Genomic DNA, 10908 nt, shown 5'->3' on the forward strand with positions numbered 1-10908 from the left:
AGGATTGTTTATTTGATGTTTTTACACTATACTATGGTTTTCAGAACAGCTTACATATTTCAAAATTATTTATACAGCCAAAAGAAACGAACAATTAACTTGGGAGATGGCTTATAAGAGAACAACAAAGAGTAAGACTGAATGCTTTGCTTGATGTTTGTAACTATTGTATCAATTTTGAAGAAGAGGACTTTATAAGTTACTTTCTTTGAGATGAATGCTTTTCAAAATCATCACAGCCAATGAACCAGATTCTTACACTCACCTAATGTCTGTGCCATCCTCCAAGCAGAATCATTGTTTATTGAAACAGTTGGTGAATGACTTCATGGATAGACCATCTTAATACACACACCATTTCTTAAATGAATGTAACCTGTTCTCTGTGGGCTGAGAATGGAGACAATCACTGTCAAAAAGCTTTGACCATAGCAGGAAATATGTATCCAAAAATCGTGCCTACAATTCATTCTTTGGCACAGCAGAAGTGTCAACTCTTAGCTACAATGGAGGTAAAATCCTTTGGTAATGTGAGGGTCATTGAAGTACAGCCTTATTACAATGAACTCCAATGTCTTAAAATTGTTCTTATTTTGGTCGCGTACCACAGTAAGAGCCAAGATTTTAATTAAGCTCTACTAAAAACAAAACGAAACAAAACAAACAAACAAAAAGACTTTATCTATTTATGTTCATTTAAAAACCTAGTAGTGATGTATTATTTTAAAATACAGTTAATATATTTGAAGTTATTTAAAATTTATATTGAGAAAAATGTATGTATTTTCAGTATTGCTGTAGACAAGCATCTACATAAGACTGTTCAATTAATTGTTGTTTTATATCAAACAACTTTTATAATACCCATTTCTATTGTTATTATATTTTATAAATTTTAAAGAATATGACAAAAAAAACGAAAGGTATTGCATATATTGAAGGGGGTTGTCTCTGGGAGGAGTTGGAGTACAAAAGGGAAAGAAGAATGTGATGTAATTCTATTAACTTAAAAATATGTTTTTAAATGTTAACAAATTCAGATAAATGGAAATTATGTATCCTTTCTCATCATAATGTAATAAAACTTAAATCAATAAAAAAAGAAAATAGAGGCAGAGTTTTTTAACTATAGTCTTGTATGGTTTCTCATTTGTATGAACTAATTTCTATATACACATTTATTTTCATCACTTTTTGTTTAAGAAGTTACTTATTTAGCTTTTGTGATTAAAGAACCAGTTAAAAATTAAACCTAAATTTTAAAATGGCTGGGGACACAGCTCAGTCAGTAAGTGCTTACAGACAAGCATGAGGACCTGCATTCGATTCCCAGGTCTAATGCAAAAAGCCAGGTGTATATGTGTGTGTGTGCGCGTGCATGAATGTGTGTGCATACATGTGAATGTGTATGCATGTGTGTGTATGCATGTGTGTATGTAGCTGTCTTGCAAGCCTAGTGGTGGTGAGTGGGAAAGAGGTGGCTCTTGCAGCTCACTGGCTAGCCAAACTAACTGAATTGGCCAGCCCTGGGTTTTAGTAAGAATTCTCCTCTCAAAATTAAAGTGAATGATATCTGAGGCATGACAGCCACATTGACCTCTGGCCTCTACACACACTCGTATCCATGTACATTCTACCTGTGTACACATGTGTATCTTCACATACATGAACATGCATATACACACAAAAAAAGACTAAAAAATTATTTACTGTTTAAAATATGATAGAAAACTCTAAACTATAATAAAATTTAAAAGAAACCACTGCTAGCAATAAGCCACTCCATCGGATAGACTATTTGGAATTGAAGGGGTTATCCTTCTACATAGGTCTCTTCCAAGGACTAGAATGCCTCTCTCCATGCCCATCCCTGGTGTTATGGTTCCTCCTCCCCACCCAAACATTCACTTTAAACTGAAACTACTGAACTTTGCTTTTGACAGACAGTCCCAATTCTGCCAGCCTTCCTCAGCAGTGTGAAGCAGTATGGAGCAGTATGGAGCAGTATGGAGCAGTATGGAGCAGTATGGAGCAGTATGGAGCAGTATGGAGCAGTATGGAGCAGTATGGAGCAGTATGGAGCAGTATGGCGATTTATGCCTTCTTCCCCAAGACCTGTTTGTTAGATGTGGGTCTCCTCATGGCTGCAGACCCAGACTCTGCAACTCCACTAATGCAGCCGACCCACTAGCACCATAGATTTCTGGCTCCTTTGGTCTCACAGTGTGGGAAATCTGAAAAGATTATGACCAGATAATTGGCCCTCAGGGCAATGAAGTAACCAGGGAACCAGTGCCAGAAAAGAAAAGAAAAGAAAAGAGGAGAGGAGAGAAGAGAAGAGAAGAGAAAAGAAGAGAAAAGAGAGAACATAGTTTCATTCACACTTCAAATATAGCAGAAAGTTTGCAAGACAGCACAGCCATTAAAGTGCCTGCCACACCAAGCATGAGGGTCTGAGTTTGAATCTCCAGCATCCACATAAAATCCAGGTACCACAGTGCAGGTCAGGAACCCCATGGTGCCCTCTCTCTTCTCTCTCTCTCTCTCTCTCTCTCTCTCTCTCTCTCTCTCTCTCTCTCTGTCTGTCTGTCTGTCTGTCTGTCTGTCTCTCTTTCTGTCTGTCTGTCTGTCTGCCTGTCTGTCTGTCTGTCTGTCTGTCTGTCTGTCTGTCTCTCTCTCTCTGTGTGTGTGTGTGTGTGTGTGTGTGTTTGGTGGGGGAGTGTTGGGCAAAAGGATGACCAAATGGTCCTTGGCCAATGAGACCAACCAAATCTACTAAATAATGAGCTGCCTGTCCAGGGTTCAGTGAGAGACTCTCTCCAGAAACAATAACAAAGTAAAACTGTTCGGCAGACTCTCAGCCTTTGGCCTGCACAGGCATATATGCAACTCATGAGCATGTGCACACATCCACACAGGGCAGGCACACACACACCACACACTTAATGGGAAGTTTGTGTAGCTAAGTTAGCCATTGCGTGGAAAGAAGATTCAACTGTGTAGCTCAACTAGAAATGGATCATCTCCCTGGCTGGCAGAGGCTTGACAGGGAGTCCCTCTTGACTCCGTTGACTGATCAGAGAGAAGTTTCAACTGGTTATGGCTTACCAACGCACTGCAGACCAAGAGGTTGGAAATACCGTGAGTGCTGGGACTTTTTTAGATGTAGGACAGAGAGGAGCCTTCTGGCTCAAGGAAATGCGTGGCCTTTTGACAGTCACCGGCCCTGGCCCTCTTATTCCCCGGTTTTAGCCTAATCCTAACTGGCTCCTTTGCAACTGCTCTTCATCTTGTGCCACTCAAAGCTTGCGGGCTAGCCCCCTGTTGAGATCAACCTTTCACAAACAGGAGCAGTTGAGCTCCCCACCCTTGACTCCACTGGGCGGGAGATAAGACCACTTAAACGGTAGAGGAGTTCCTTTACCTTTTATCCCCATCCGCCAGCTCAGTCCTGGACACTGGACCAACCTGGGGGCCCTCGTCCTCAGTTCTGCGGGAGGGGTTCCCCAAATCGCTTCTGTTTGGTCTTCAAGACTGCGGCAGGGGATAGCACCAGCAGACCACACAGTAAGTGCGTGGAAAGGAAATGTTTTTTATTTTATGATTTTCTTCCAAGAAGAAAATCATAATGAAATCAGCTCCAAGAAGGGGACATAAGGAAGATCCTAGAATCCTAGCCTCCCCACATTGCCCATTCTTCCAAGTCTTTGAATCCTGAATCTTCAGTAAGACTGCTAGAGAGGCTGTGAGTGACAACGTCTTTTGGAGAGAGCAGGAGTAAGCGGGTCCTGGACCTTCGGGATGCAGGAGGGCGGGGCATCCACACCTGTAGTCTCCGGGTGTACGGGACCCCTCGGACTGAGGACCACAGGGATTTAGGGATGCAAAATCCACAGCATTATGGGAGCAGCGAGGTAGGCAGAGGGAGAGAGCTAGAACAAAGCCAGCAATTCTGGGTGGCGGCGGCGGCGCAGTGGCGGCTGAGTCCCCTAGCTCCTCCGCTGCTCGCCAGCGTCCTCCGGTCCCCGCCCTCCCAAGCGCCGCGGAGCCGAGGCTGGTGGTGCGCGCGGGTGCCCGGAGGCCCGCCCCCCACGGCGGCGCGGAACCTGGAGCTGGCCGTGGTGCTGACGCGAGGCTCGGGCGCGCACTCGCTGCCTGGCTCGGGCACGGCCGCGCCCTGCGACACTCCCCAGCCCCGGCGGTAAGTGGCTGAGGCCCCGAGAGACTGCGTTGGTCCCTGCCTCGCTGGTCCTCATCGGGAGCTAGGGGGGGACCGGGAAATGTTTGAGTGCATTTTCTGTGATGGGTGGGAGAGTGAAGGGGCCCTAGATGGGCACTCCCTCCACTCCGCGACGTCCAGAGAGGATGCACGGGGCCTGGGGCTGAGCTCAGTGACTGGGTTAGGTTTGGGTTAGGGAATGCGAGGAACCCTGTCACCGCGACGAGTAAGATTATAGAGGTCCATCTGTCCGCTTGGCAGAGCTCCCTCAGAGGACTGGGCCAGGACCTCCACCCATAGGGCCCATTGTCTCCCCAGTGTGGGAGTGGGTGGTTCTCACTGCAGATTCTATTTCTGCTTTATTACCATCCCCACCCCCACCCCAGAACACGAGAGCTTTTCCATCTCACTTGGGCCTTCACCATACCAGCAACAAGCCACTCTGCCACAGAGACAAACTACTGCCCCCTAGCATTCGCTACCGCATCCCAATGAAGTGACTGGGCAAGGTACCTCACCTAGAGCTGCTCTTCTTTAAATATGACACCTCTTCATAGTTAACAGCCTGCTGTGACCGGCCAGGGTTTGGGGGAGGGGAGGGGCGAGCATTTTAAATGCTAAAACTACTGGCTGTGTGGTCTCTTGAGGGCTTGTTTTTCTTCTTAATCCTGCTCTATAAAATCATTTTTTTTTCACACTAAAAGAAAAGAAAGTACAGGATTACATTCCAAGGGGGGAAAAGAAAATCCTAGATAGGTGATAAAAAATTAGTCACTATATGAAAAAAATAGAGGGGTCACTTCATGAAGTATTCATTTTGTAGTAAACTCTTGTCCTGGTGTGCTGAGGGTCAGAAGCAGACATAAACATCTCTGTGATCACTTTCCTGCTGATCTCTGGTGTAGTTTCTGATTCACATCCCTCTTCTCCCCTTCTCTCTTGTCCCAATTTTCCACTTTCACCTGTAGCTCCTCACACTCCTTCCAGGGTCCTTAGGTCAGATAAGGCCTCCTGACTGATCTCCTGGCCTGTTCCCATTGCTCGTTCAGTCACCACTGCATCCATGCTTAGACATTTAAACGCCTCTTTTCATTGCCCTTGGGGCCTTTTGCAGGGTGTGTCCACTGTCTAGAATGAGCTTCCTGTGTCTCCTGACTGAAGGTCTTCTGCTGTCTTTTAGGTTTTCACATTCTTGAAAGAGAACGGATTAACTAAATGTACTGCATCGGTTCTGATCTCATGGGATTCGAAGGTTCATCTTAGAGATGAGAGGCTGCATAGTGTAGTTGGGGGCCTGTCTTAGAAAATTATTAGCATAAATTGCATTTGCAGAATTAAAGTTTCCAGACAAACACCCCTTTTAGGAATCTGAAATGCATGAAATTTCATCAAATGAAACATATGGTCAAGGTGTTTCAAACATATAAAACACTTCATTTAAGTATGCAATACCATCGTTAACTGTTAGCGGAGTTGGATGTCTGAGCCTTAGAGACTTTCCACGGAGACTGGGAAGATGGTAACTTGGTCAGTAAAGAACGTGGGGCCTCTCAGATGACTTGGCGGGTTAAAAACACTTTCTGCAGAGCCTGATGACCTGAGTTGGAGTCCTAGGACCTGCACAGCCGAAGGAGAGATTAGACCATTGTAGCTTGTCTTCTGGCCTCCTCCAGCTAGGGCTACATATGCATGGTGGTGCCTTAGCACATGCGTATACACACACACACACACACACACACACACACACACACACACAAATAGTAATAAAAGTTTTGATAAAATTTCAAATAAGTCAGAGGAGCTGGTTTCAGTCCCCAGGAGCCACATAAAAATCCAGTCACAGTGGCATAGACTTGAAATCTCTAAATGTAGGGAGACAGGTGGATCCTTGGGGGCTCACTGTCTAGTCAGCCTAGATTGCTCAATAAGCTCTAGGTCCCAGTGCGGGACTGTTTCAAAACCAAAGTGGATGATGGCTCCTGAGGAATGAGTGACACTGGAAGTTGACCTCTGATCTCCATGGCCTCAGATCTCTCTCTCTCTCTTTCTCTCTCTCTCACACACACACAGACACACACACACACAAGACAGACACATAAACAACATACACATACACACACATTCACACACATACACGTACACACATATATACACACAATACACACATATACACATGTACATATACATGCAGAGATACCCACACAGACAGACAGATGCACACATGCAATAGTGTATACAATTGTCTGCTACAGTTGAAGCCTTGGGCTTTGGAAAACCTTTAAATCTTGCTCTAGAACAACAGCAAGCACTAAAATAGAATGTGAGTGATGCTGGGCGGTGGTGGCACACACCTTTAATCCCAGCACTTGGGAGGCAGAGGCAGGTGGATTTCTGAGTTCGAGGCCAGCCTGGTCTACAGAGTGAGTACCAGGACAGCTAGGGCTACACAGAGAAACCCTTTCTTGAACCCCCCCCCCAAAAAAAAGAATGTGAGTGATGGCTAAGCTCTGCAGACTACAAGGGAGGTTCCACATCCCCTCTTTGGAAAGCTAGAGACGCAGCTTGTGCTGGGAGAAGGACCTGTCGTGAGTTTCCACTGACTGACAGGCTGTTAGCCATGGGGTTAGAACACAGAGAGCGCATTTTTCCGACTGAGAAGCTAGATGCATTTAGCCTCTGCCCTCGGGCAGTGCTGGTTTAGTATCTGGCCATTCACATAAATCCCTCTCTGCTTCTGAAAGCGGTTGTGGAAGGTGACTGCTCAGTCAGCCTCCCATCGGGCAGAAAGCTCCCGCTTACAAAGAGAAAGGCTGGATAAAGTAACAGGATATATTTCCAAAGTCAGGCTGGATTAGACATTTTGTTGTGAAAACTGATGGAAGCGACAGGCCGCTGCCTGGGACTGAGGTCTCCAGTGTGCTGTCTTGAAGTTTGCTCCTCGGTCTTATTACATGCACAGTGGCAATGAAGCTTAGGCGGTCCTGGCTGTATCACTATAACAGAGTCCAGGCCTTTGTATCATCGTCCTGGGAGGCTCACACTCTAAGTTCAGATTGGAATGAACTGCCCACCCGTTCCTGATTTTAGCTCACGTGACCACTCTGAAGATCAGAAACAGATATTTTTTTTTTTTCTGAAAGAGATTTCAGTCCAACAGTTTAATTCTTACAGGTGCAAAATTTTGCATACAGTGAAATAATTTTTTATTGTGCCCGGGTAAAACTATTTCCAGGGATACAGTAACTAAAATATGCCCTCCAAACACTGAAAAGCATGAGTAAACTAAATATCCTGTAACAAATATTTCCTTTAAAATCACATTGCTTTCAATTATAATTTTGCCTAAATTATAAAATTATAATTTTTCCTGAATTACAAAAATTATAATTTTCTAATTTGTGTTAGGCTTGCAACCTGAAGTCTTTATCTTCATTGTGTTTTCCAGAATTCCTAATGAGAACACATTTATTGATCTGTTTTTAGGTTTCTTACAAAAGATAGTTTTAGTGGGTTGTGGTAGCGCGTAACCTGTGATCCTGGTACTCTAGAGGCTGAGGCAGGAGAATGAAGTATTCAAGGCTAGCCTGGGCTACCGAGTGATGAAAGATTGAAGGAGGGAGGTAGAGATCTTGATCATTGGTTCAGGGGTTCAAGCCCCAGCTTTACTACCAATGGGTCAGTGTATTGGCTTTTCTGAAGTTGAATTTTAGAGAAGTAGTTCTTTTATTTTTTAACTATGTGCATGTATGAATATGTGCATGTATGAGTATGTGCATGTATATGCAGATACCTGAAGAGGAGAGGAGACAGGGTCATACCTGCACCCCCTTCTCCCAGAACTGGGAGTCATAGGTGATTATGAACTCCCTAGTGTGGGTGCTGGAACCAAACTCTGGCCTTCTGAGAGAGCAGCACGTACTCTTAACCTCTGCAGTCATTTCTCCAGCCCCTGAACTAATACTTTGTAAAGTGATGATTACAGTAGCTTGTCCCTTGTAAGCGTATGGGTCAAGCTTTCTGCTTGGTTAGGTGGGTATTAGCAATGCTCAAGCTGAGTCCCTTGCCCCAGACCCTGAATAATAAGCACTTTGCCATGTGCATTAGAGCCCATCAAACCGGTAAAGGAATGTGTGGGGCAGAATGTTATGAGTAGAAATCTGCAGGGTCACGGTGGAAAAGGCTTGGGCCCTCGCCATCTCCCAACAAGCTGAACAGCAACCATGATGCCTGAGGCACTGTGCCCATCCATCTCCCAGGAGGCTGAGAAGCTACCATGGCATCTGAGGCACTGTGCCCAAATGCTAGTGTGCTGTGACTAAAGGAGCCAAGCAGGGGGAGAGCTAAGCCTGTGTGCTCTGTGGCTCTCCTGAACAATGCAGACTACTTGTCTTGTCCCCCAGCCAAAAGTCCCAGATGCCACTTGGAGAGGAGAAAGTGCTACCCACAGGTGCAAGCAGGTGGCAGGAGTGGTGGCTTGCCCATGAGTCCCTGTGATGCTGGCTTTGCCCACTTGAAGCTGCTTATAGGGGCACTTCGGGGACTCTGGCCAGCCCTGACTGCCAGATGGCTTTCATGTTGCCATCTAGAGGCAACCAGGAGGGTTTCTTTGGGGGCAGTTTATAGGGCTGAATATCTGCTGGCCTTGAACCTGCTACAAGCCCTCCTCACAGGCTGGGGCTGGGATGAATAAATGCAGGGGATGACTGGGGAGCAGTCCTAGAGACTGAGAGACTTCAGCCTCATTATCTCCAGCCAGGCAGACAGAGGCTGACCTTCAGGTCACAGGCAGAGAGAGTTTCTGCTGGGACTGGGGAAAGAGTTCAGAAGGTTCTCCAGCCATGCGCTGGTTTTCCATTTCTTGCTGCGGGTCCTCTGGCTCTATACATCTCCCCTAAGAGTTGCATGTCCTATATCAGATTCTTCACTCACAAGCCAGCCCTTTGGTCTCCAGCGTCAGGACTCTCGTCCTGCCCTCTTTTTTATGTGGTTGCTGAAGCCTGGCATTTGTTCCTTTGGAAGACCCTGTGACTCCACTTCTAGAGAAACATTGCTTTTTCTCCAGTCTCAGCCTCTTTGGTCAGCCTCTTGCAGTTCCTTTCTCCTCATCGATTCTGCAAGGCCAGCCTCCTTAATGTCCCTGCTTCTACACACTCACCAGAAGTGCTTCTGTGAACCTGGGACACAGCCAGGCAAGGCCCAGCTCTGACAGGACTATCAAGTCACTAGCACATTCACGACCCGACACCTCCCTCCGACTGTAGCATCTTCCACCATGAACTCAGCCTAGTCATCAGAAGCCAGCTCTAGATGGACTCCAGGCAATCTCTGTCAGTGAGAGCTACCTGCCTTCTTGGTCCATGATATTCTGTGGCATGTGCCATGCCATCCTGCCATGAGATTCCCTCCTCCCCTGGCTCATGCTTTGCAAACCCTGTGAGATTTTTGGCTGCCTCTTGCTTTAGAGCCCCAATACAGACTGAGTTTTACTTTCCCCAGCAGATGCCTGGTCGTCCCTTGATGGTCCACTGCTTCGGGTCTGGGAGGCATCCTACTTAATTGACACCTCCACACCATAGACTCAGAAGGCTGAGACATTCCTCCTGAGGATGTGGTAAGGGTAGGTGCTATGTGACTTTTCTTGGGGTGAGCCAAGTAAACATCAGTTTGCCAGACTAAATAAATTATTCCACTGTAGCCTGGTTTTCGAGCCAGCGTCTTCATTGGGTCACTTACAATAGTGTAGGTAAGGTGTCCCTTTCAGGAGTGGCGGCAACTCCAAGGCTGCTTGCACAACTTGCAGGCAGCTCAGGGGTTATCATTGTTACTGCTTGTATAGCCCGGAGTGCGTGTGTCCTTGTGAATCTTGTAAATTTCAGGACATTGCCGGATTTGTTTACTTTCTATGGGTTAAGGAGCCTACCCTGGCTGCCCAGGACAGAGTGTTTCAGTTTGGAAGAAATAGCTATGAAACAGGTAGAGGTGTTGTTGTTGAATTCCTGGGCCTGGAAAATGGGAACCTGAATTGACTGGAGAGCTCAAAGAGTGCTTGGGCAACTTGAAAATGTAAAAAGTAGCATCTTGTTTCTCTTTCGTCTTTCCATCTCCATGGAGAACCCACTGGGACTAAAGCACTGGAGTCCAGTAAGACCTGGGAGCAGGGGCGGGCTGGCCTTTCAGAGTTTATAATTTTTTTCACTCAGCATTGGCTTACTTTCTTCCTCCTCCTCCTTCTCCTCCTTCTATGATTTATTTATTTTATGTATGTGAGTATGCTGTCACTGTAACTGACTTCAGACACACCAGAAGACGGCATCAGATCCCATTGCAGATGGTTATGAGCCACCATGTGGTTGCTGGGAATTGAACTCAGGTCCTCTGGAAGAGCAGCCAGTGCTTTTAACTGTTAAGCCATCTCATCTCTCCAGCCCCTGGCTTCCTTTCTTGTTGCAGTAATAATATACCTTCCAACAGCAACTTAAGAATGGGTCTGTTTTGGCTCACTGTTTGAAGGGATGGTGAGGAAGGAAAGAGTCAATTGCTACTTCTCAGTGCGTCGTCGCCTTTTTCCATTGAGTCTGGGACCCATGACCTGTTCTTCAAACTCAGGGTGCGCCTTTCCATCTCAAATGACCCAATCTTAGCTGGGTGGTGGTGGTGCACATCTTTAATCCCAGCACTTGGGAGGCAGA

The 10908-nt window shown here is 46.1% G+C and overlaps 1 protein-coding gene across 3 annotated transcripts in view; it reads left to right on the forward strand.

The window, feature by feature from the left end:
• Positions 1 to 3623: 3623 nt before the first annotated feature.
• Positions 3624 to 10908, forward strand: part of Amer3 (APC membrane recruitment protein 3) — a 13959-nt gene continuing 6674 nt past the window's right edge. Inside the window, exons 1-2 of one of the 3 annotated variants that reach the window (XM_031367130.1) lie at positions 4104 to 4201; positions 9719 to 9836. Coding sequence is in view for 1 of the 3 variants with exons in the window: in XM_031367127.1 (XP_031222987.1) it covers positions 3882 to 4201 (320 nt within the window). In the remaining 2 variants the exon portion in view is untranslated. Of the gene's footprint in view, positions 4202 to 9715; positions 9837 to 10908 lie in introns of all 3 variants that reach the window. The other 2 variants (XM_031367128.1, XM_031367127.1) reach the window with 2 other exon arrangements.

The sequence above is a fragment of the Mastomys coucha genome, unplaced genomic scaffold (assembly GCF_008632895.1).
Source record: "Mastomys coucha isolate ucsf_1 unplaced genomic scaffold, UCSF_Mcou_1 pScaffold14, whole genome shotgun sequence".
NCBI lineage: Eukaryota > Metazoa > Chordata > Mammalia > Rodentia > Muridae > Mastomys > Mastomys coucha.